Below are 26,241 nucleotides of genomic sequence, written 5' to 3' on the forward strand. Positions count from 1 at the left end.
AAAAGGTACCCTGGCTTTCACTACCCAAGAAAATTATTTTCCTGTGCCCCTGTCGAGCAGAGCCACAGAGGTGATCCCCGGGGTGAATTTCCTATCCAATCATCAAGACTTTTCTTGAAGAATGCTAATGAGGAGCTTTGTTTGATATAGACAGGTAGTTTGTTCCAGAGTATGGGAAGTCTCTGGGACAGGAATCTATCCCTCCAGCATGTTCTATTGTGGTGGCAAGGTTTAGGTCCCTAGAGCATGTAGCTCGGAGGGATTGGGATTTCTTTAAGTGGAGCATGTCCAATAGCTCTGGCTTTGACACAGCTTTGTATGTTAGGCAGAGATCGCCTCAGAGTAGGTGATATGCGACGGAGTAAAGCTGGAGTTTTTTGAGATGGTCTGCGTAGCGCATCTGTTTGAGGCCAGTAATCCTCTTTGTGAGTTATTTCTGTGGCCTTTCCAGTTGTTGTAAATGTCTTGTGAGGTACATACCAAAAGGGGTGTTGTACTCTATAATGGGTCTAATGAGTGACGAGTAGAGGGGAACAATGACCTCCTTTTTCCTGGATGGGAAACCTTTTGTGAGGAGATGTGCCACGTAGAAGGATTTCCTGACTACTGAGGTGATGTGATTATCAAAAGGTCTCATCACACTTTCGGTGTTAAGTAGACTACTGCTTATGTGGTAGCTCATGGGTTCAGAGTTTTTACCAGAGAGGATGACAATGCATTTTTTGGCATTGAGCTTGAGGTCATGGCTTTGACACCAGGCATCTGTCTCAGTAAGGCCCTTTTGTAGGATGTCCACATCATTAGGAGTTTCAATTATGGCTCCTAGTTTGCAGTCATCTGCGAACTTCATTAGCCAAAGACCTTCTGTGTTAGCCTGTACTTCAGAAAAGTAGATACTAAACAGGAGAGGACACAGGACTGAACCCTGTGGTACTCCACTTGTCCGTAGTCTGAAGTCAGATTTGGAGTCTGCTACTTTCACGGTGTGGGTTCTGTCAGTGAGCCAGTTGGCAACCCATCTTGTGACATACGGATTTATACCTAGTTTAGTGAGTTTATCTATAATTCCAGAATGGGGGATGGCGTCAGAAGCCTAGGCGAGATCTAGATAGGCTGTGTGAACCACCTTACCCTCATCTACGGCTTTGGTGACCGCTTCAAAGAAGTCTTATCAGGTTTAGGAGACATGATCTGCCTTTTACAAACCTGAACTGGGTAGGATCCAGAGTTTGGAGATTACCAATGTCTTTGTTTATAAGTTCCATGATGATACGTTCCATGGCCTTGCAGACCAGGCATTGGGCTAATGGGGTGGTAGTTCCTGGGGTCTGTGGTGGCTCCCCCTTTGTGGAGTGGGATAACAGTCGCTGTGCACCATTCAGTGGGCACAAATCCTGAGGTGAGGATATGATTGAACATGGTGCTTAGGTGGGGTGCCAGTTCGTTCTGTAGTTCATACAGAACGCAGCCTGGGATGTTGTCAGGTCCCATGGATGCTGTGTTCTTGGCTTTGGAGAGTGTGGTTTTTACCTGTGCAGCCATGATTACAGGAACTTTGCATTCTTCCGGTATAGAGATGGGCCCTTTAGGGGGTGAGAGGGGGATAAAGTTAGCACTAAAGCTATCTGCCAGGATGTTGGCAATATCAGTTGGTTCTGTATATTTAGTGCCATAGTGCTGTAACTCAGAGCAGATCTGAGTGTTGCCTTTGAGATTCCTGACATAGCTATAGAACGCTTTGTGGTTGTCTTTAGAATCAGTGGCAATTTTGTTTGCATAACCAGCTTTGGAGGATTTTATGAGGAATTTCAGCTTCTTACTAAGGCTGACCAGGGAGTTCTTCCAGTCATGGGATTTTACTCTTTTTTGCAACAGTTTCTTTCTTTTGTTGTAGAGTTTGTTTGTGGCAGGGGACCACCAGATTGGCTTCCTTTTTTTGGAGGATAGCATCTTGGTTCTGTTAGGGATAGCACGATCCATGTACTCGTGTAAGTGCTTATAAAGTGCATTTGTGTAGGATTCAGCAGTCGTATTTCTATTGTCTGTCTGCATAGGTGTCGTGAAGTTTGCCACTTCTGTCTTAAGAAGCGTGAATTTGGCTTCAGAGAAATTTTTTTACGGTGGTTTCCCTAATGGGGGGGTGGGGGGGTGGGGGCAGGATGTGCATGTCTAGGCTGATTAGCTTGTGGTTGGATCTGACTAACGAGGAAATGACCTGTGGTGTGGAACACCGGTCACCCGTGTTGGTAATGACCAGATCTAGGATACTGCTGTCCCTGGTGAGGATAAGTTGATCCAAGGCGTTGGAATTTATGAATTCCAGAAAACGTTGAGCAAAAGAGTTGGTACACGAGTACTTTTCCAGTTAATGGTGGGGTAGTTGAAATTGCCCATTATTAGGGTGTTGGGTTGTACCCTAGTGTATTAAGAAATGAGGAGTGGGAAACCTGGGGCATGGTGGGGGATCTGTAGCAAGTTACAATTTGGACTGCGGTCTTGCCCAGAGTTAGTTGCACTTGGATAATCTTGGATGCATTATGCTGAGCAACTAGTCTGGAGGTGTGGATATCCCGCCTCCACCTTTAGTGTTTCGGTTCAGGTTAGGTGGCCGAAAGGTGTGGTATGAATTATAGCCTGGTAATGCAGTTGCTAGAACAACAGGATTTGTGTTAGCATGCATTTTCTGAAAGATATGAACTCTGAAACTCTAATGCATGTCATTATTTAGTGACTTTAATCCTTAGATCATCCCAGTAATTTGTCAGAAAAAATCCCACAGTTTTATTAGGGACAGACCAAAAAATACGAGGCAAAAATCTGGACATTCTTTGAAAATCTGTACAGTTGAACAGTATGTTGTGGATCTTAGAGGTCATCTCAATTAAATCAGTATTATACATAAACATATTTTCGAATACTATTTTTTTAAGACTCTGCTCATCTCTGTGTACTGCCTCTTCCATACCTCTCAACCTCTTAGTTCAAGAAATCTGTACAAAGCCACAAATATAAGGTGGGACAAAGGGCCAAAAATATGGGCAGTTTTAAATACTGCTCTTATAAACTTAGAAAGTCGATAGAATAACAAGTTTTTCCACTAACATGAATTTTTTGAAGTGTATGTAGTCTGAAACTCAAATGTCTGCCATTATTTTCTGACTTCAATCCTCAATGATTTGTCAGAAAACCAAACATTGTATGAGGGACAAACCAAACATGAGGCAAACATCTGGCCAGTTGAGAGCATAACAAACCAGTCAAGAAGTCTTTATTACTATCATTATTTATTAAGTTCAGTTCACCACCTTTTCTCCCACAGCCAACCTGTTTTACGAGGGATTAAGGGGGACAGACCGAAAATTTGAGTCAAAATCAGGGACGGTTGAGAGATGTGGATTCCATATATGCAATTCGTGGTCCTGTTCTGGAAAAAAATAACACTTAACCTCACACTTCTGAAACCCTGATAGTGAACATTAATTGCGGATAAGCATAACTTTAGGCTGCTTAAGCACATAAACAATAAAACAAACAAAAAAATACGCAAGACCCTCCTATCGCCCCGCCCCAAAAGGCTCACCGAATCACATGGGATGGCTCCCCATGCTTGTTGTAAATCAGTGCTTCACTGTGTTTCCGTGTTGTTGTTGAAGTAGAGAAACTGGATGGTGAATTAGGTAGGGCTGTAGTAGAAGCAATGCTACACCACAATCTTGGCAAGCACGCATACCCATGGAATACCTGTTTGTTAATTTTAGAAGAGCTACACAGCCTAGGAAAACGCGGAGAACAAACGAGCACTTTTCGAATCATACCTAGTTGAATGCCTTGCATATTTCCGATAAAGTTGCAGGAGAGAACATGTGACCCTTTAAACTAGTAGCTACTACAGAGGGCGCTTCTTGTTTTCGTCAAAGTGTACGTAACAGCGATTGGTGGTTTGATTAGATAAAGATGCAGTGCTGAAAATGCGGTGTTTACATACTTAGACGAGCAATGTTTACTAAACTTAAAAGTGCGTATTCAGGTTATTCTGAAGGAAATAACAGTATTATATTTTACGTGTTTTTTATTATGAGATTAGGTTTATCTGAATGTGTGCATTTAACTGGGTAAGGAAGATTGATAACTCTAATAAAATTACGAAATTTTAACTTAACTGTAATTTAAAAGGAGCACAGAAATATTAAAAAAACTCTTTGTTTTTTAATAAACTCCTCTTTGCTCATATAATCGGTATAGTCAAAGTGTTACACTGCCCAATTTCACTTTGCTGGAACTTAAGTTTGAAATCCAACTCTGTTGTACCAAACCATAGGCTATGAAGTTGACCACTACCATTTAATTCGTAAATAGTAAAGGTATGGCTGGTAGTAATAACCATTAGTGACATGACAGTAAATAAGTAATAGAAGTATGGGTACACGGTGCAAATGTACGTAGAAGAAAAGAGGTGTAAGTCCCTACATGACAGTTTCTTCTATACTATATGTATGAAATTAATAGCTACACTATCTCCCAAGTATGAATTTGTATGACATTAATGTATCTACAATATCAACCAAATATGAATTCATATTATGAATCACGTTTCACTTTCCCTAGCGTGACCTACACGAGGCAGCTTGGTTCAGCTTCAAACTGCAAATAGTCTGCACCACTATATTATACATGTGCATACCTCTCAACTGTCCAAATTTTTACAGAATGTCCAGAGTTTTACCTCATATTTTTGGTCTGTTCCTCATAAAATTTGTGGTTTTCCAGAAATCACTGGGATGATTTGAGGAATGAAGTCACTAAGTAATGACATAAATTTGAGTTTCAGACTTAATAGCCTTCAGAAAATGCTTTATAACACAACTCATGTTATTCTTGCAAATGTGTAACTTTAGAAGACAAATATTTAAAATCTGTCACTATTTTGGGGCCTTTGTCCCACCGTTATAGGTTCATAGATTAGAGTATGTCGAACATTGTCCAGATTTCTTGTGCCAAGAGGTATGTAGCTGTGTACAAATATTACTATTTTACTACAACTCTCACAGTTTAGACCTTGGTGCTGTCACGCTAATTATAACTGCAATGGACAAGTCATGTCAGATTTAAAACCTGTTCTTTTCACAGACGTACGTTGCTACTGCTCAGCTGAGAGGTCAAAAACAAGTAAATAAACTTGTGAAAGGCAAACAACACACACAGGTAAGGATTATTTTAATGTCTGACAGACTTGCATAACCTACTGCATTCCCTCCAGTGGAGTTCTGGAAGTTTATGCTCTGTCATACAATGCTTTCTGCATTTGGAGTGTGTTGACAAAACTCAAGTTACATTCCCAAGGTTTAAACAAATGTTCATAATTCTGTAATCATAAGTGTTACTGGAGAAGTGTAAATGACAAATTGTTCAGGGCAAGCTTATTTTTACATTGGTCACATTCATTGAATTTTAGCTTTAACATGGATTTTGTAAATCAGAATAACAGTGTAAATATGAATTTTTGTTATGCTTTGTAAGTACATTCCAAAGACAGGCAGTAGGTGGATTGGGCATTCTAAATTGGCCATTGGTGTGAGTGTGCTTGCAAGTGTGTGGTGTGGAAGAACCTCCATGGCAGGGCTAGCCACCTGGTGGTGCAAACCTTGGCTCTAGATGATTGTTAGTGTTGAAGTGACAACTTGACCCCATGTGCAAAATGGGAAAAGGGGACTGAGAATGGATGGATGTTTTGTAAGCAGTTCATTTTCAGTAACCACTTAAGCTAAATGCATACTGTCAATGACCCCAAATGCAAAATTTGAAAAGGGGGGTAAGAATGGATGGATGTTTTGTAAACAGTTAATTTTCAGTAACCATTCAAGCTACATGCGTACTGTCAGCAGCTTTCTCTGCATCCAGCTATGTGCTTTCATGAGTCGCTAAGCAGCTCTGTCTTTGACAGACACCTCTCAACATTTTAATACACAAAATCTGGACAAAGTCAAAGATAATGGGGGGGGGGAGTCAAGGCCCCAAAATAGGGACAGATTTTAAATATCGCTCTTATAAGTTTAAAAAGTTACTAGAAAATTAGGTTTTTTGATAGAATGCATTTTCTTCAGACAAATGCATTTTCTGAAGGATATGAAGCCCTTATTATCCGTGGACCCTGATAATGTACCAGGATACCTGATTATCAGTGCCAAATATGGCCAATATGAGCTCTTACATAACCTCTTTAATCTAAGCCTCTCCACTGGCTACATTTCTAAAGACTGAAAAACAGCCATTGCTGATGCCATTACCCATAGGTGGCCCAAACATGGGCGCTGAGAACTATAGACCTATTAGTCTCATATGTAGAGCTATGGAGTGTATTATCCCAGACCTCATTAATTTGGACATTGAAAATCTCGACCCTGAGTCCTCATCAACTTGGCTTTGTTTAAGAAAGGTCCTGCATGTTTAACCTTTTTAATTTCTTTAAAAAGTAACTGAAGCAGTGGATAGTGGTTATACAGTGCATACAGAATATCATGACCTAGCCAGGTCCTTTGACAGTATTCCTCATATAGGTGTTGTTGACATATTTGTAAATCTGAATTTAAATCCTTATGTTGTCAGGTAGATAGCTAACTTGTTGCCTGTCAGAACCAGTATGGTTACAGCTGCAGGTGCCACTTCTGTAGGCAAAAAGGTGCCAGTGGTGTACCACAGTGCTCAGTGTTAGGTCCTCTTTTATTTTTCATCTATTTCTCAAACATCCAGGCCAACACTCCTAGCCTATGCTTATCTGCTTTTGCAGACAACTATAAAATGGTTGTTGGTATTCAGTCTTCCAGTGACTCTCTATTGCTCCAACATGGATTAAACCATGTTAACAGCTGGTGCAAGGACAATGATCTCCGATTAAACTTGAACCAATGCACAGAAATATACAAGCTAACAACAACTTCTGGAATAGGCAGTGAAAACCACCAAGGCAAGCTAGCAAATACATTAATTCCAAACAGTTAAGCACTTCCGTGCTTATAACTTTTTCAGAACTAAAATTACAGACATCAGTTCACAAATATAAGTAAAAAGATATGTCATTATATTATCACCCCCAACCAATGACTACTAATATCCTATCAAGTTAAATTGACAATAATTAATTAACTGATGTTGAAATGCTTCAACTTTAAAACAGGGTGTAACGAGCAAGTATCATTCAAACAGGCCATGCCGTGGCATTTAATCTGAGCTGCCCTTTAAATTCACACACTTCCAAGTGTTCATCTATTATTTTACCCCGCAGGTCCTTATTGATTTGCTCAATAACACTAAAAACAAATTTATGTGAGTCATTTTCAGCAATATGTTTATAAAGAGTGTTGGTATTTTTTCTTATTTTTAATATCCAAAATATGCTCATAAATGCAGTCTTTAAATTTTCCAGAAGTTTTTCCTATATAATAGGCAGGGCATTCCACACATTGGGCCAAAATAAACACATTTTTAGAACTGCAGTTGTAATGATCTTTAACCGTATACGTGATGTTCCTAACTTTTAAGCTATCACCACAAATGGGCATTGTCTCCAGATGCCACTTTTAAATGTCCCATTTTTCTTATGAGAGGGACCAATATCACAGTTGTTAATATTTTCGGACTCCAAATAACTCTTCATCTTGTCCCGCCTGTACACTATACATGCTTTTTTCACCTACCTTTTCGACCAATAGGGGGACAAAAACAAATTCCAATCCTTAAAAATACAGCTAGCAATAGTCTTATTGTTAAGAATATAGTCGATATAAGTAACTTATTCACATTATCAAAAAAAGGACTAACTTTGGAATGTGTAGTAACTACTTCACAATTTATAGTGTTGGCGAGATTGGGTGAAAATATGCCCAAGTCTCTTTTGTTACTTACTTCATCTTTAATGCTTGTTAAAAATTCGAGGGGATACCCCTCTTTAAAAAAATGTTTAATAAAACTTCACATTCCCTTAAAAAAATATCTCATTCTCTATAATCATTCTTGCCAACCAAACGAGTTGACCCTTTACTACGGATTTCTTTTGGTGTTCTGGGTGCCAACTTGAAAAATGAAGGTATGAATTCAAAAAAATTTTTTTTTTTTCTTTAGATGTTAGAAATAAATCTATGATTGTCATAATCCTTCCTTATGTTTACATCTAAAATGCAATCCTGTCATTTTGGAAGTTGCATGTAAATTTTAAAAATTGTACTGTGCTGTTGATATGTGTAAAAAAAAAAAAAAAACTCATGCAACTTATCAGAAGAATCAGTCCACAGCAAAAAAGTATCATCCAAAAAGCGGGTATATAAGGACCAACAATGTTTATATTCACTGTCCAACAATGTTTATATTCACTGTCCAAAATATACCGGTCTTCCCATTCTGCCATAATGTAATTGGCAAACATGGGGCACAGGCTGCCCCCATTGCTACCTCAGTAACCTGTCTAAAATATTGGCCTTCAAGTAATAAAAAAATTATACTTTAGTACAACATCCATTAATGTTATCATAGCATTTACTTTGTCATTTCCCAAATTTGTATGTTTATATAACTGTCCCTCGAACCATTCTAGGCCCAAACTCATGAGGTATCACAGAAAACAAATTATGGACATCAATAATAACTAAAAGGGCATTACTATGAAAGGTAGTATTTTTTAATAACCGCCAAAAGTGCCAGGAGTTCTTGCAGATTTACACTATATCATCCAACCCTTTCTTCAAATGTTGGTCTAACAGTTTGGCTATAAAATACATTTTAGAACATGTAGCATCAGCTATAGTTTGAAGGGGAGGATGTACCAAACTTTTATGTATTTTAGGAACTAAAAAAATACTAGCAATGACAGGTTTTTCATTAAACATAAAGTCATACTTGCTTAAAGACATCAAGTCTTCTAACAGCTTGTCATATAACATAATATCAATTTTTGAATAAGCTCTAATAATTTCATGGCACAAGGATTCCTCATACATGTCATTTAGTAAAAGAGCATTCATCTGGTTTAAATACTCTGCATGGTCCATTATCACTAGTCCACCCCCTTGTCAGGTTTTATCACTCAAATATTTCTGTCTTTGGTAATATGAAAAAGCTCACTTTCAGTTTTAGACATATTAACCTCTCTACTGTTAGAACGTTGTTTTAAAATATTACAAATATCACATTCACAAATTTTTTCAAACATAGAAATATTCTGGTTGAAAGGTGGGTTAAAAGTAGTAGGACACTCCATTCTATTAAAGTTACCAGTCATGCTCTTACCATTAAACCATGAAGCTAAATTAAATTTAAGTGTATATAATTTTAAATCAGTAAGAACAGTAGCTGTATCGGCTCTTCTAGCAGGAACAAACGTTCGACCTTTATATACAGTGGATATAAAAAGTTCACACACCCCTGTTAAAATGCAAGGTTTTTGTAATATAAAAAAATGAGACCACAATAAATCATGTCAACTTTTCCCACCTTTAATGTGACCTGCAATCTGTACAATTCAATTGAAAAACAAACAAATCTGTTTGGGGAAAAATATATAAACGTACAATAAGCTGGTTGCATAAGTGTGCCCACCCTAGAACTAATATATATTTTTTCCATAACAAGTTTGTTTTTCAATTGAATTGTGCAGGTTATAGGTCACATTAAAGGTGGGAAATGTTTTGAAATGATTAATTGTGGTCTAAAACCTGGCATTTTAACAGTGGTGTATAAACTTTTTATATCCACTGTAAAACATTAACATTTTCGACAGTCATCCTTTTGTTTGAATAATTGTAAACATTAAAATCACCACAGTCATCTGTAACATTATTAACAGTTAATTCAGTTTCTGTATCCAAACCATTACTAACCATTAAGCCTAATGGTGTTTGTTCTTGTAATTCCTCTTTGGTTTGGCCCTCTGTCTCAAATAGGTCTCGTTCGAATCCTGTTGCTGGTTCCATCCACTGGTTTGATGTCTGCAATTCTTTATCCGCTTGGCTCTCCTGTCCTGTTCCAAAGGGACAGGCCTGCCATTCAGTTGCATATTTGAGGCGTTTGACGTGGATGACTCATTCCTGACCCAGCCTCATGCTGATTGGTGACCGAATCTCTGTTGCCATAGGAACTAGGGGGCTTGGGATAAGCTTTACCCGTAGACTAGTCGTCGCTATACCTTTTAAGTTTTTCTAATTTATATGTAAAAATCCTGTTACAAGTTTTTTCAACACTGGAAAACACATTTTTATAGTTAGTTTTATAATATTCAAAATTAAGATCTTCGGGAATTTTTTGATTCATTGTGTGTAATTGGTGAGTGAGCGATTTCATCTCTAAGTGTTGTACTTTGAATTTTGTAATATCAGTCCCAGCCCTGTCGAATACAGTATGCAATTCTCATACCATTTCAGGATTATTTGGATATTGCCAGAGCCTCAACCCCTTTGGTACTTGATGAAGATCAGTGTTTTTGGTGAGATACCTGTTTTCTAATTGTAAGTTTTTAAAGGTAAATAAAGTTTTATCTAAAGACTCACTCAGTGATCTACTGCCCTCCTGTGGCTGAATAGATTGATTACTATCAATGTTAAAGTTGAAATGGATAAAGTAATCTCAGATTAAATGTGAAGAAACATAGCATAGTTCAGTTTGGTAAAAAAAAAACATTTTCACATACCTTATTATTAAGACATCTTTGCAATCAGACACTGTTGTAAAGAAACTAAGTACTCTTGTTGATAATTCCTTATCATTTGGCATTTTGTCTCATGTAATTTCCAAAAGCATCTTTACCAAACTAAAAGAAATCATGTGTTTGTCTAAACATATCATTCAACTTGACCTCAGAGGTTCATAAGTAAACAGATAAGCGGCCACAAAAATCTTAATTATCAGGATGGACTGGAAGCCCCTTTCTGTAATCTGTGTCTTATAGACTCCTCCATAGAGATCTGTGGTCAGCCTTTCGAGTCATGTAAGATCCAACCCTTTTTGACCTCCTATTCCTTCACAGAACAAATGGTACCTCAAATAACTGTTTAAAGGAAATAAACCATCAACAGATAAATAAAATACTGGTATGATAGATTTGTATCCCTGTCCCTTCCTAACCTCTGGAGCAAACATCCATTTATATGTCATGCCACCTTTAAGGTAAACCTAACCTAAATAATTGGATGGACAGTTTCCAACCCCCCCCCCCCCACACACACACACACACAGATACACCTGCTGTCTGTTTTCTGTCTTGCCTTCCTTAGGCTGTAGGGAACTTCTCCACTTTTGGTTAGGGTTTTGGCTAGGCTTGTAATGGTCTGCAGCCTGATTACCAACTACTTACATATAAACTTATGAACACAGTAAGTTTCAGAGAGGAAGGTTTGTGACAGCATACAGTTTAAGGGTCTAGTTAAAGGAAGGAAAACACAACAGCCTGACAGCAGCTAGATTGCAGTAAGTGCGCCTTCTTTGTATGGTATGCCTGTTGCCTTCCATCAGTACCACAGAGATAGTATATGCCTATGCAACAAGCAGTAAGTACTCTTCCATTAGTAGCACAGGGACAATGTATCATAGAGGACAAAGTAATAGGTAGTAATAGATTGTTGGCACTAATGGAGCAAAAGCCTTGATGGAACACAAGTGTGATATCCAGCACAACAAGTACCATTACCAGTTTTGCTGTGGTTTGTTAATTATGCAGGTAGTGTACATTGCGCATGTACAGATAATGTTCGTTTACAACAAACTGTTTACTGTTTGGAGTAATTTGCTATACATTTCAATGGGGTTGTTCATTGTGCATTAAGAACACATTGTAATTGGTTCCCCATTTCAGCATGGTCTGCATGTCCTGTTTGTGTCTGTGTGGGTTTCTGTCACTCTGCTTCCTTTCTGCATTCATAAGACATACAGATAAGTGAACTTGTGCTGGATCCTCTGAGTTGCCATACATGCATGCACAGTGCGCATGTGAATGTATGCATCAGTGATGAACTGGTGTCCCCTGCAGGACTGATTCCATGCCTTATGCCTACTGCCTGCCAGATATGCTCAGCTCCCCTGCATACCTGCATGTAATAAAGTGGGATAAAGTGAGTATTAAAAAATTAAAGAAAGAACAAATGAAAAATAGTTGCAGTGTAGGGTGAGGTATACTTTGGCTGCACTGTTTCACTGCATAGCTTGCTGATGTAGTAAACAAGTTAACAAATTTCACTGAACTATTATAAACAGCGATTTCTAAAGCTGTCTGTTTCCTGTACTTTGCTGTCACTCACTCCATGCTTAGAAATTTAGTTGTGTATCTTGCTTTTTTTCTTCAGATACATGAAACAGGGTTGCAGTTCCCTCACTTTAAAGAGGCTAGATATGTTACAACATATCACAGTAGTGTCTTATAACTAAACCAGACAGAGGAAACACCCATGTTTGTCTGTTCTTATGCAGCAGACTTTGAGAGGGATATTACATAAGCTGTAGTCTTGTAAGCACAGCCACACAGCATTTGCATGCAGACTAACTGTATTAGAAAAAAAATGAACAACTGTTAGGTTGTAGAAGGACATTGAGTGAATTTTGCTTACTCATCAGCAGCCGTAAAACAGTGGCAGTAAAAGCTGTGTTACTGCTGTCAACAGGCGTTGGCCACATCTCCAAGTAAAACAGTATAATGTCCAAAATGGACGATCATATCACCAAATACTGTATGTACAGCAGAGAAAAACAAAATAAATGAAAGGCACTGTTGTGTTTACCGCAGACTTTTCAGTCTATAACAGAGGCTGTTCAAGATCACCATGCAATCATTCACATAACTAAATGCCACTCTCTAGATCTCAGTAAGAGAATGGGTTATATATGCCATGTGCTATGATCTCTGAGCAGGAATTGCACCCATAAAGAAACCCCATGAATAATTTATGAAATGCATCACTAGGACCTTGCAAAGTACAGAATTCCAATACCAACCTTGTAAATAAAGCTTATTGGAGACAGTCTACCAAGGGCAATAAGTGTTTGTGTGTAAGTTTAAAATGTTTACCGTTTAGGCAGGAGTTGTTTTCATGGTTTATAAATTGATTGTGCCAGCTGTGAATGGTCAGGCCACTGTCCGTAAATAGTAAACTGGCCCTGTCATACAATACTTACACTCATGAGAGACGTCTGAAGAAGAGATGCCAGTGTTGTGCAGAAGCAGTCTCTTTAGATATGATAGAACAAAAAAAAGGCAGTGTGTCAGACCACTGCACAACCAGAATAGAGATATGTGGAAAAATCATTTGCCTGTCACTTTTCAAAAATTATATCTGATGTTGTAAATCTTTGTTCTTTCATTACAGTTGGGACCTCGGTTCTGTCCTCAGAACTGATACAGCTGTTTCCCAGCTCACGCAAGCCAAAAACTCTCAGCTAAGACCTACCCACAATGCCCCTGTCCTAGTTACTCCAAATCTTGTTTGCCGTGTTCCTAGTCAGACGTGCTAGCCATTTCTCTCAAAGTTAAGTAGAAAATTGTTAATTTTAAGACAGTTTCACTTAAAAATTATTTAATTTTTAGTCAAGTTAGCCTTTTCTTACTGTCGCTTATAACCTAAGCCTATTTCCTACCCTTTTCATTGGTAATTTAATTTTTTACCTTTATTGGTACTGTCCCTCTCTCCTGCCTTTGACAGGCCTTTCCTTTCTATTAGTGGTATTTTTTTTTAAATAACATCACTGGTATTTTCTCCCTTGTTTTTTCTATAGGATAGCCTTGTTACCTTACTATCTCAGACAAAGCTAAGTTGGGATATAAACAGTGTGACAAGTGTGGACGTAAGATGCCTAACTCAGATACACATGTTCGTTTTGTCTCCTGTTTGGGCCTGGATCATATTAGAGCTGACTGTGACTTTTGTGCTAGTTTTAGTAATTGTACACTAACAAAACGTAATAATAAACTTATCTTAAAAGGTTTACTGAAGACACCTTTTTCGGAGGCTCTATCTGGGTCGGAGGTCTCACCCCCTCCAAAGACCATAAAACATAAGGAAAAATGGATTACTCAAGGCATTTTTTTTTGGAGGCTCTGTCTGAGTCAGAGGTCTCACCCCCTCCAAAGACCAAAAAACATAAGAACAAACGGATTACTCAAGACACCTTTTTCGGAGGCTCTATCTGGGTCGGAGGTCCCCCCCTCCAAAGACCAAAAAACATAAGGACAAACAGAGTCACTTTGTTCCTGCATCTCCGTCAGTTACGGAACCAAGTTGGCTCCGTGCTTCCTCGGTGCAGACTTCTTTGGCATCAGGATCTGTGTCATTTTCCTCGGTGCTAATCATGGTATTCACTCCTATTTTGGTTCCAACCATGGCACCACTGACTTTGGTGCCGTCCTTGGTTCCCACATCGGCTCCGATGACTGTACATGCCTCGGCACCATCCCCGTCCACGGTGCTGACAGTCTCCTCGGCTCCCTGGGCTCCGATGACTGTACATGCCTCAGCATCATCTCCAGCTATGGTGCCTACAGGTTCTTTGGCTCCATCGGCATCAAAACTAGAATACCTGCCAAGGACAAGATACCTCTGGTGCATACTGCCACAGTTCCAACAGCAATGTTTCCCTGTCGACACCATCCACCCTTGCTGCATCGGCTCCGGTGGAACCGATGCTCTCCTGAAGCAGTGCTTGGACCATCCGTACCTTGGTATCTAGCCAGGCACCTATTTTCTCACTGGTGCCGTCTATGTCCATGGCTCCGATGGCTCCCAGTTCTCTTGCTCCTCTCCCAACCCTCTATTTTGGGGCCCCTGGTACAGGAGTCACAAGAACCCTCTTTGAAGGGAACCCCTTCTCCGGAGTCCTCTTCAGAAGATCCACTGGGGAGCCACCTCAGAAGAAATGGTACAAGAGGAAGCATCTTGATTCATCGGAGGAATCTATCACCGAAGACACTGATTGTGATGAAGGGAAAGGGTCCCCATGGTCTCCCCCAGATGATATCTCATTCGGAGCCATTCTCGAAATCCTCAAGCAGTGGGGAGATTGGATGCCCTATAACCCTTCTTCTGAGGAATCGGAGTTTCTGCCAGCCTTCTGTGCCCAGCCATCTACTTCCTGGTTGACCCCACTGGCAGATAACCTTGTTAAACTCATTGTGCAGAGTGCCTGGAAGGCCTTGGACAGTGTAGAGCCTGTCCCACGGAGGCCAGACAAAAATTTTATCTACACCTGAAGACCAGCCCCACTGGTCCTAGCAGTTGACAGTTGATTCTATGGTCGTGGCGGTGACCACCAAGAGGGAACTGGCAGAAGATAGTTCCACCATCCATCCTCCAAACAGAGAGCCCCGTACCATGGACAGATTAGGGAAACAGACCTATGCTTCAGCGACCTTCGCCATTTGGTCACTGGACTATCTGGCTCATTTTACTAGTCTCCAAAGAGACCTAATTTCCAAAGTGTCTTCCTCTTTGCTGGGGTACTGTTTGACGAGGTGTGTGATACTGTCACCTTGCAGCTAGCTACCCTTGAATACATCTCAAATCCCTTGATGCATTTGATAGCTCACTCCCTCTGAGAGGGCAGCATGAGCTGCCGTGTCGGGCGTTGTCATGAGACGTAATGCTTGGATGCAGTTGTGTGACTTCACAGACCCCTTTAAATCTTCCTTTGTCAATGCACCTGTCGCAGAATCTGCAGTTTTTGGACCCAAAGTACGAGACAAACTTACACATAGTGAGAAAGACGGAAAGACCTTGTCTGCTGTGGGCATACGCCTTTCCAACCCCCAGAGGTGCTACTGCAGGAACCAGAAAGGAGGAAAAATGTGGTTCAAGAAATCCCAAAGACCTTTTCCTGATACTCATGATGAACAATTCCCCCGGGGCAGAGGGGACAGCTCATATGGAAGACGTCCCTTTCGGGGTAGAGGGAGTCCACGTAACCAGGGAGCTAGAGATTTTCTCTGGCAGACCCTACCAGTGCTCTTGAGCAGCGGCCCAATTGCTTCCCTCTGGAAGCTGTCGTAGGTTGTTTTTCTCTGCATCTACCAGCCTGACATCTTATTACTACTGATGTTTGGGTGCAGAGAATAATATCCATAGGCTACCAAATACCTTTCGACTTAACTCCCAGACCCGTCAAATGAATCCCCGATGTACTACCCAATCAGAGGGAATTAGCAGCCTTAGAGATAGAAAAGCTGCTAAGGAAAAGAGTCATCCAACCAGTCACACCAGACCAGGCAGGATCTGGGTTTTACTCAAGGTCCCTTTTTAGTGCCAAAAATGACAGGGGACTGGAGACCAATCCTGGATCTCAGCCTATTGAACAAATTTATCAAACCTCAAAAATTCCGGATGGTCACGATACATTCCATTCTTCCCTTCCTAGGGAGGGATAACTGGATGTGCTCTATAGACCTCCAGGATGCGTACTACCACATAAAGATGGATCACCTCTCCCTGAGGTTTCTCCGCCTCCGGCTGGGAGCCAATCACTATCAGTTCAGTGCACTGCCATTCGGTCTCTCGACAGCCCCCCCAAGTGTTCACCAAATGTATGGCAATTGTGATAGCTTATCTTCGACTACCAGGATTCCAGTTATTTCCCTATCTAGACGATTGGCTCCTTACCGCTCTGACCAGGAATCTTCTAGTCTGCAGCCTCTCTTACACTCAAGCTGTCGCTCTCCGCTTGGGGATTACAGTCTACAAAGATAAATCTCACATGACCCCAACGAAGACACTGGAAGTTACTGGAGCGGTCTTTGACACAACATCCTGTCAAGCTTCTCTCACCCCTCACAGTCTTTTGAAAATAAGACACCAAATCCAAGACCTTCTTCCTCAGACCTATGTACCAGCACATCTTGTACTGCAAATCTTGGGCTCCATGACAGCTGCCATTACGTTAATACCACTGGCGAGACTGCACATGAGAATCCTGCAGTGGCTCCTTTCCGCACAATGGTCGTTGCTAACTTACCCACTCAACCACATGATATGCCTTGCAAACGATTAAAAGGAAGAAATGCTATGGTGGATGAAGCCACAAACAAATCTTTGGTGTCGACTTTTCTGTCTTCCCCAGCCCATGGCCATGGTGACCATGGATGCTTCACTGTTAGGGGTGCATTTCCAGGGAAAGTCTGTCCAAGGTACCTGGTCCCCCATGGAGGCCAACTTGTACATAAATGTCCTGGAACTGAGGGCAGTTCTCTTAGCGTTGCAAGCGTTACATGCATACCTTCCCTCTGGGACCATTGCAATTCAGTCAGACAATGTCAGTCGTTTGGTATATCAACAAGCAAGGCGGGATCAGGTTTTTGGCACTGGGTGATAGTTTCCAACAGCTTTCTTATAGCAACGCACATTCCTGAGGGTTTCAACCTTATTGCGGCCAATCTGAGCAGGAATATCCTGATGCCTCACGAGTGGTCCCTCAACCCTTTAACAGCAGATCAGATCTTCCAGCGCTGGGGCAAGCCTTGCTGCGACCTGTTTGCTTCTCCTCTAAACTACTAATGCAGAAGCTATTTTGCCGTAATCCCCCCTCAGGGGGAACCACCAAGGGATGCTCTAATGCATGATTGTCCCCCGGGTCTTCTGTTTGCCTTTCCACCGTTTCCCCTCATCCCAGAATTTCTACAGAAAGCTCAGAGGTTGAGAAGCAAAGTGATCACGTCAAGTCTGGTTCCCATTTCTATGGCCTCATCTAATTCACAGCCCGTGGATTCTGGATCATTCCCAGGACCTGTTAGCTCATCCTCAGAGACTGATTCATCCAAACCTGCACAGTCTCAAGCTCACAGCTTGGTTCCTGCACTTCCAATGATTGCCAGGCTGCCTGACATCCCATCTCCTGTTCGTGAAATTCTTCTGGCCTCACACAAGCCTTCCACTAGAAAAGTTTATTCTAGTAAATGGACTAGGTTCTCTATTTGGGTCAAAGACCAGAACTACTCTTTTACATGCAGGAGCCTCAGCTTCAACTTTACATTTAGCAGGTATCGCCAGTTTTCATAATGATCTTGATAATTCTTCAGTTATGTCACACCACCTATGCAAGACCTTTTTGAAGAGAGTATTACATGTTAAACCTCAGGTCAAGCCTCCCTTAGACCCTGAGACTTGACTCTGTTGCTTCAGTCTCTCACAGGTTCTACCTTCGAACCCTTTGATTCATGTGATTTGAAATTTTTGTCATGGAAAACCATACTTCTAGTAGCACTTAAGAAGAGTATCTGAGCTGCAGGCCTTGAGTGTCAAGAGTCCTTACTTGATCTTCCACACGGATTGGGTGTCCCTTCATAATGACCCTTCTTTTTTGCCCAAGGTCATTTCTGGCTTTTCCATTAACCAGTCTACTGACCTGCCAGTTTTCTTCCCTCTGCATTCTAATAGAGGATAGTACCTTTTGCATACCCTTGATGTGCATTGGCAGCTTCATTGTTATTTGGACAGGACTAAATCTTTCAGGAAAACAGATCAATTGTTTGTGGCCTTTGCAGGACCCAGATTGGGTAAACCTGTTTCCAAAGTGACTTTATCCTCTTGGCTTAGAAACGTCATTACCTTTGTCTACCAACAGAATAAGCTATCCTTGCCTTCCAGAATAAAGGCTCATTCTACCATATCTATGGCTACTTCTGTAGCTTTTCATTCCAGAGCCTCTATGGATGATATATGTGCAGCAGCCACTTGGGCAAGACCTCATACCTTTATATCTCCTTACAAATTGGATCTGACCTCCAGGGGATGAGCATCTTTTGGTTCTATGGTGCTCAGGAATATCCTTCCTTAGGGCCACCCAGGACTCAAGTAGCTGGGGACTCGGTCCTAACTGTCTGTTCGACAAAAGTAATATGCAGTGTGACCATGCATTATTTTTAATCTGATTAGAAAAGTTATGTATCTCTTGGCAGGGGCAGAAAATGGTCCAGTAGAATCAGTGGTGTACCTCAGTCAACAAAGAAAGGATGGAAAAAATGGAGTGTAGAGCAGCAGATTAATCACTATTAAAATGAAAGCGTTTGTAAAAAACTTGGATGTATACAAAATTAAAAAGAAGCTGAAGTCTGACGGGAGTAAATTTAGTAGTACCATAAAGGCAAAACATAATGTGAGAAATTATTTTAACAGTAGAATAGCAAATAAAGATTCAGTAAAGCATGAGACAAATAATGCAGTTTGAAAGGAAAAGATTTCAGCTGAGCAAACACCATCTTGCTGTTTGTGTGGTTATCAGCATGGTAAAAACCATAACCTTCTCTTAAAACGCTGTCTCAAATGTGGTCAAACTATTTACTGTTATCATATATGCTGGTCTGCAGAGAAAAGTTGAAACGTTTCTTGTCGAAGTTTTGGAAGCCAGTGAGCTAAATGATAGTGCAAATGCTTATTTGTCCAGTATTCAAAAACAGAAAGCCATTGATATTGGCATGTCGAACACAGCAATACCCTGCACTGTCTAAACAAAAGAAAGTCTAGCCCCACAAAAGGACTAGAAAGCAGTTTTATACAAGTGGACTATTTTCATCACAGTTTACTGAAGTGACTGAAAAATTATCATTAAGGGACAGTTTGAGTCAGGAAGTGTCACAGATTCTCCAGGTGAGACTGTTTCAGAGAGTATTACAAATGTGCATCTGACAATGACTGTTCCCAGAAATTCATCAAATACCACAAAGGATGATGACAATCTACCAGGTTATGACAAAATTCTGTGTATGTCTCCAAAATCACCCATGACTGCTACCACATTTACAAGGAATATAAACGTTCTAGAAATTTGTAAAGTTACTAAAAAGAGCTGGATGAAATTACTGTTACATGCTTCGACAACAAAGACTGAATCACAATATTGCATATATTTTACAGTTTCTTCATTCTAGGAAATGATGTGTGTTATCATTTGATGGCCCCAGTCTATAGTACAGTCCTCTCGTGTATCTATATCTGTAAAACATTCAACAAATCTCAGCATCATTCCATCAGGCTAAGCAGAGAATATCCTTTATTGTGATAGCTAACACCACTCAGCAAACCAGGTTTTCCTGCCCAGAAATGGAGCTTCTTCAGTGCTGGCATCAGCATTCATTACCCCAACATTTAAATCAACAAGGATGGGAATCTTATCTTCTTAATCAGCTGCAAATAAAATTATTTTAATTTAAATACAATCTTCCAAAGCATGACAGTAGAATACATAAAATATAATTACATCCATCTAATAAATTATGGCAATTTTTTCTGCTTGTGTCACCATGTCTCTGCAATTCTGGGTCGGCGCTTACACTGCATCCATTGTTCTCCATTATTACCTTGCATTTTTCCCTTGTCATTAAGGCCCATGTCTTGTCTGACATGGGTCCATGATGACTAACTCACTCATGCAGTTAACTATCTATAAACCTATGGACAGGCCATAAAGATGTTCAAAATAACCATCTGTGAATTTACAGGTGGTGTGTAAAACAAAATATCCAAATTCTGAAGTGTCTAATATCCATAACATGCTGTGGAGATTTATAAAAAATATATAAGTCATTAAGTCAAACAGTGTGAGAATAAAGATTGCACCCAGCATATTCTGACTTAACATTATAGTTGGGAACCCTGAAAAACTGTCAAGAAAAAACACGCGGACTAGTAAGCAACATTTAGCAGCACCATGTTGTCAGATTTCAAAATTTCTGATCATCTGTTGCTTATTCTTGTCCACTCCTGCACTCCATGACTTTGTGCTGCCAGGAAATGCATTTGTGTATTGCATTTATATAAATTTTAATTGTTGCCAATCAGTGTTAATGTAGCATTTTATTTGCCAGTAAAAACTTCCTAGTAGTCTGCTACTGCAAGCACAGTCATCTCCAGTGACAGTCATTGGATACTAACTGTGAGACTCTCTTGACTGGTATCTGAATTGAGATTGTTTTGCCTTGTATTTGATCTGAGGTTGCTTGCAGATGGACAATGTAAGTGCCAACTTCTTTGGCAGTGACTGACAGTGTTGTGGTGTTCTATATGATAATGTGTTTCCTGTTTTTTTTAAATGCTAATCCATTATCATAGCCTCAATTTTCCCCACTCAAAACATATATACGAGTATAAAAAGGAAATATTACCGCCCCATAAGCTTAACAAGTCTAGTCTGCAAAGCTATGGAGAGGATCATAATGGAGCTCATAAACAAAGATATAGGGGACTTGCAGACATTGGACCCGACCCAGTTTGGCTTTGTCAAGGGAAGATCATGCCTTTTGAACTTGGTCGACTTCTTCGAAACAGTCACCAAGGCCATTGATGAGGGAAAGGCAGTCCATACAGCCTACCTTGACCTTGCAAAGGCTTTTGACACAATACCCCACTCGGGTATTGTAGAAAAACTTACCAGCTTAAATGTAAACCCATATGTCACAAGATGGGTTGCAAACTGGCTTAAGGACAGAACCCACAGGGTTAGAGTTGCTGGCACTGTGTCAGACTCCAAGCCGGTCACAAGTGGTGTTCCACAGGGCTCGGTCCTTGGCCCCCTATTGTTTGGCATCTACTTCTCAGAAGTACAGGCCAGCATGGGAGGACTTTGGCTGACAAAGTTTGCAGACGACTGCAAACTGGGCCATAGTGGAAAGTGCATCGGACACGGATATCCTTCAGAAGGGACTCACGGAAACAGATAGCTGGTGCCAGAGCCATGGCCTGAAGTTAAACGCCAAAAAATGTATAGTCATACCCTTCGGGAAAAACAAGGTAACCCCAAGCTACCATATAGGTGGCAATCCACTAAGCACAGAAGAGGTTATCAGGGACCTGGGGACCCAGGTTGACAGTGGCCTTTCTTTGACACTCACATTGCTAAAGTGGTTAGAAAGACCTTCTACATTGCCCACCTGATCATGAAGGGATTCACATCCAGATCTAGTGAGGTCATTGTTCCCCTGTACTCTTCACTTATCAGACCAATGATCGAGTACAATGCCCCATTCGGGATGCATCTCACCAGACATCTGCAGCAATTGGAGAGACCCCAAAAGTTCCTCACCAAAAGGATAAAGGACTCCAAAATCTGTCATATGCTGCCAGATTGAAGAAACTCCAGCTCTATTCAGTCGCATACCGTCTGCTCAGAGGTGACATGTGCCTGACATACAAGGCCATGTCCAACCCGAATTAATGGACATGCTCCACCTCGAAAAATCCAAATCCACCAAAACCACTAGAGCAAGCGACTTAAACCTTAGCACGGGTATAAATAGGACGTGCTGGAGGGATAGATTTATCACTCAGAGACTCCCTATGCTGTGGAATAAAATCCCGGTCCATGTGAGGCAGAGCACCTCGCTGACTCTGTTCAAGAGAAATCTAGACCTGTGGATGGGAGATCGTAGGTTTACCCCGGGAATCATCTCTGTGTCACTGCTGGACAGAGGCACAACAAACTAATGGGCACAGTATTTTTTCATATAAGGGGTGGCGTAAGCCACAAAAATTTGGGCTAGGCTTATAAATGCCTTAGGGCAGATAGCCTAGTATAAACCTATGAACCTATAATACACTTGAGATAAATAAACCAATGGAAATATTTTATTCTGCTGGTGTTTGTTACACATTTTCTTTCCTATATACGGGTATGCCAGTCACTGTTTATTGATAAGCTAAACCTATATGGACTCTGCATTTCGTGTGTGTATAAGATGGTTATAAACATATGCCATTGCTCAGATAGTAGACTTTTAAGGTGCATTTCACCGAATGTAACTGAATCATGTTGTTAAGATGAGATCACTCTTAACATTTTTAATGATATTTTATGCGTAGAACACTCTTCTTGCTCTTACTCCACAAACCTGCTATATATTTACATTTCGAGAAACTAATGTCTTGTGATTGCCTTGTTTTTTTAATGAGTCATACGTTTATACTTAAAACAAGGTAAGATACCAAATTTCTAACTAGGTATCAGTCTGGGGAGTACTTGGGAATCCCAGTTTTTGTTGGGATGAAGCCAGACCCTATATATATTATTCCATGTCCTTGTAAAAAATGTTTGCATCTTTTAAAAGAAGACAGCAGCTTTCTGTTCAACATAAAACAGTGCTGTAGAGTATCCCTTTCAGAATGTCATTTATTAGTGAATGAATGTTATATTATTTTTGGTTGTTTCTGCTCAGACTTGTCCTCCTTGTGTACATATAGGTTCATAGGTAGGTACTAGACTATCGGCCCTAGGGCCTATACAAGCCTAACCAAAAAGGTACCCTGGCTTTTGCCACCCAAGAAAATTATTTTTCTGTGCCGCTGTCTAGCAGAGCCACAGAGGTGATCCCTGGGGTGAATTTCCTATTTCCCATCCAATCATCAAGATTTTTCTTGAAGAGTGCTAATGAGGAGCTTTGTTTGATATAAATAGGTAGTTTGTTCCAGAGTATGGGAAGTCTCTGGGACAGGAATCTATCCCTCCAGCATGTTCTGTTTATTGTGGTGACAAGGTTTAGTTCCCTAGAGCGTGTAGCTCGGAGGGATTGGAATTTCTTTAAGTGGAGCATGTCCAACAGCTCTGGGTTTGACATAGCTTTGTATGTTAGGCAGAGATTGCCTCTGAGTAGGTGATATATGACTGAGTAAATCTGGAGTTTTTTGAGACAGTCTGCGTAGGGCATCTATTTCAGGCCAGTAATCCTCTTAGTGAGGTATTTCTGTGGCCTTTCTAGTTGTTGTAGATGTCTTGTGAGGTACATATCAAAAGGGGCATTGTACTCTATAATGGGTCTAATGAGTGACGAGTAGAGGGGAATAATGACTTCTTTTTTCCTGGATGAGAAGCCTTTTGTGATGAGGTGTGCCACGTAGAAGGATTTCCTGACTACTATGGCAATCTGATTATCAAAGGAGAGACTGTTGTCCACCTGTGTCCCAAGGTCTCTTATCACACTTTCAGTTTGAGGCCATGGCTTTGACACCAGGCATCTGTCTCAGTGAAGCCCTTTTGTGGGATGTCCACATCATTAGGAGTTTTGATTATGGCTCCTAATTTGCAGTCATCTGCGAACTTTGTTAGCCAAAGACCTTCTGTGTTGGCCTTTACTTCAGAGAAGTAGATGCCAAACAGGAGAGGACCCAGGACTGAACCCTGTGGTACTGCACTTGTCACTGGTCTGAAGTCAGATTTGGAGTCTGCTACTTTCACAGTGTGGGTTCTGTCAGTGAGCCAGTTGGCAACCCATCTTGTGACATAGGGATTTATACCTAGTTTAGTGAGTTTATCTATAATTCCAGAGTGGGGATGGTGTTGAAAGCCTTGGTGAGATCTAGATAGGCTGTGTGAACCACCTTACCCTCATCTATGGCTTTGGTGACTGCTTCAAAGAAGTCTATCAGGTTTAGGAGACATTTTTTTCCTTTTACAAACCCGAACTGGGTGGGGTCCAGAGTTTGGAGATTACCAATGTCTTTGTTTATAAGTTCCATAATGATACGTTCCATGGCCTTGCAAACTAGGCTCATCAGGCTAATGGAATGGTAGTTCCCGGGGTCTGTTTTGGCTCCCCCCTTGTGGAGTGGGCTAACTGTCACTGTGCACCATTCAGTGGGAACAAAGCTTTAGGTGAGGCTGATTGAACATGGTACTTAGGTGGGGTGCCAGTTCGTTTTGTAGTTTGTGTAGAATGCAGCCTGGGATGTTGTCAGGTCCCATGGATGCTGTGTTCTTGGCATTGGAGAGTGTGGTTTTTACCTATGCAGCCATAATTACAGGAACTTTGCATTCTTCCTGTATAGTGAGGGGCACTTTTGGGGGTGAGAGGGGGGTAAAGTTAGCACTGAACCTATCTGCCAGGATGTTGGCAATATCAGTTGGTTCTGTATATTTAGTGCCATTGTGCTGTAACTTAGAGCAGATCAGAGTGTTGTCATTGAGATTCTTGACATAGCTATAGAATGCTTTGTGGTTGTCTTTAGAATCAGTGGTGATTTTGTTTTCGTAACTAGCTTTGGACAATTTTATGAGGGATCTCAGCTTATTAATGAGGCTGATCAGGGAATTCCTCCAATCATGGGATTTTACCCTTTTTTGCAACAGTTTCTTTCTTCTGTTGTAGAGTTTGTTTATGGCAGGGGACCACCATATTGGTTTCCTTTTTTTTGGAGGATAACATCTTGGTTCTGTTAGGGATAGCAGGATCCATGCACTCGTGTAAGAGCTTATAAATTGCATTTGTGTAGGATTCAGCAGTTGTACCTCTATTGTCCATCTGCATGGGTGTCGTGAAGTTTGCCACTTCTATCTTAAGAAGCGTGAAGTTGACTTTGGAGAAATTTTTTTACGGTGGTTTCCCTAATGGGGGGTGGGGGCGGGATGCGGATGTCTAGGGTGATTAGCTTGTGGTCGGATCTGACCGACAAGGAATTGACCTCTGGTGTGGAACACCGGTCGCCCATGTTGGTAATGACCAGGTCTAGGATACTGTTGCCCCTGGTGGGGATGTGGATAAGTTGATCCAGGTCATTGAAATTTATGAATTCCAGAAAACGTTGCGCAAAAGACTTGGTACACAAGTAGGTTTTATAGTCAAATTAAATAATAGGGAAAAAAATAATTTCCTAAACTGTAGCTATGAGTCAGAAAATTCAGCCACTTGTGCTAAGTTTTCTATACAGTATTCTATACATTTATACAGATACAAATATGCCACTTTCCCTTTCAGTGAAATATTGTAATCAAGTTTCTTGAAGGCTAAAAGATCCTAAGCTTAACAGTCTAACCTATGGAATGATGGAAATGGACAAATTTAAATCCCTCAAGTAAAGTGCTTTGCTTAGGCTCATATCCATAAATAGCTACCTTATTGTCTTGCATATACTTTCATGTCTGCGCTAGATCATATCTAGATGATCCTGGAGGAAACAATGTGCTCCCTCAGTTTTGACAACTTTGAAAAATACATACATCATCCATGATTCCCTGCATCAGTAAGATTTAGCTTCACACAACACAGTAATTTCCAATAACTTACAGAGAATCCCGTTGATGGAGTGTTGCAGAAGGAAAATTATAGTCGTAATACATTTTGTTTCCAAAACCTAAATGTAATTTTCTTCAGCTTTTCTGGGCCTTAATACACATAAATATTAAATGGAAAACAAAGTTAAATATTTGCAAATAAATATTTTAGTAAATCAATAAAAACACACATAAGGACACCTATTATATTCTTAAGTCACACTGCGGCCAGGAGTAGATGCATTTTAAAATGCAGTA

At 40.6% G+C, this 26,241-nt stretch overlaps 1 protein-coding gene across 3 annotated transcripts in view; it reads right to left on the reverse strand.

The window, feature by feature from the left end:
- Nucleotides 1–3,909, reverse strand: part of MECR (mitochondrial trans-2-enoyl-CoA reductase) — a 638,102-nt gene extending 634,193 nt beyond the window's left edge. For 2 of the 3 annotated variants that reach the window (XM_044085046.1, XM_044085063.1), the window contains exon 1: nt 3,581–3,908. In XM_044085046.1, the coding sequence (XP_043940981.1) occupies nt 3,581–3,834 (254 nt within the window). In that variant the 5' untranslated portion in view covers nt 3,835–3,908. Of the gene's footprint in view, nt 1–3,580 lie in introns of all 3 variants that reach the window. The other variant, XM_044085055.1, reaches the window with a different exon arrangement.
- Nucleotides 3,910–26,241: the final 22,332 nt, after the last annotated feature.

This window comes from Protopterus annectens, chromosome 1.part1, assembly GCF_019279795.1.
Source record: "Protopterus annectens isolate FY-2018-M chromosome 1.part1, PAN1.0, whole genome shotgun sequence".
Lineage (NCBI taxonomy): Eukaryota > Metazoa > Chordata > Ceratodontiformes > Protopteridae > Protopterus > Protopterus annectens.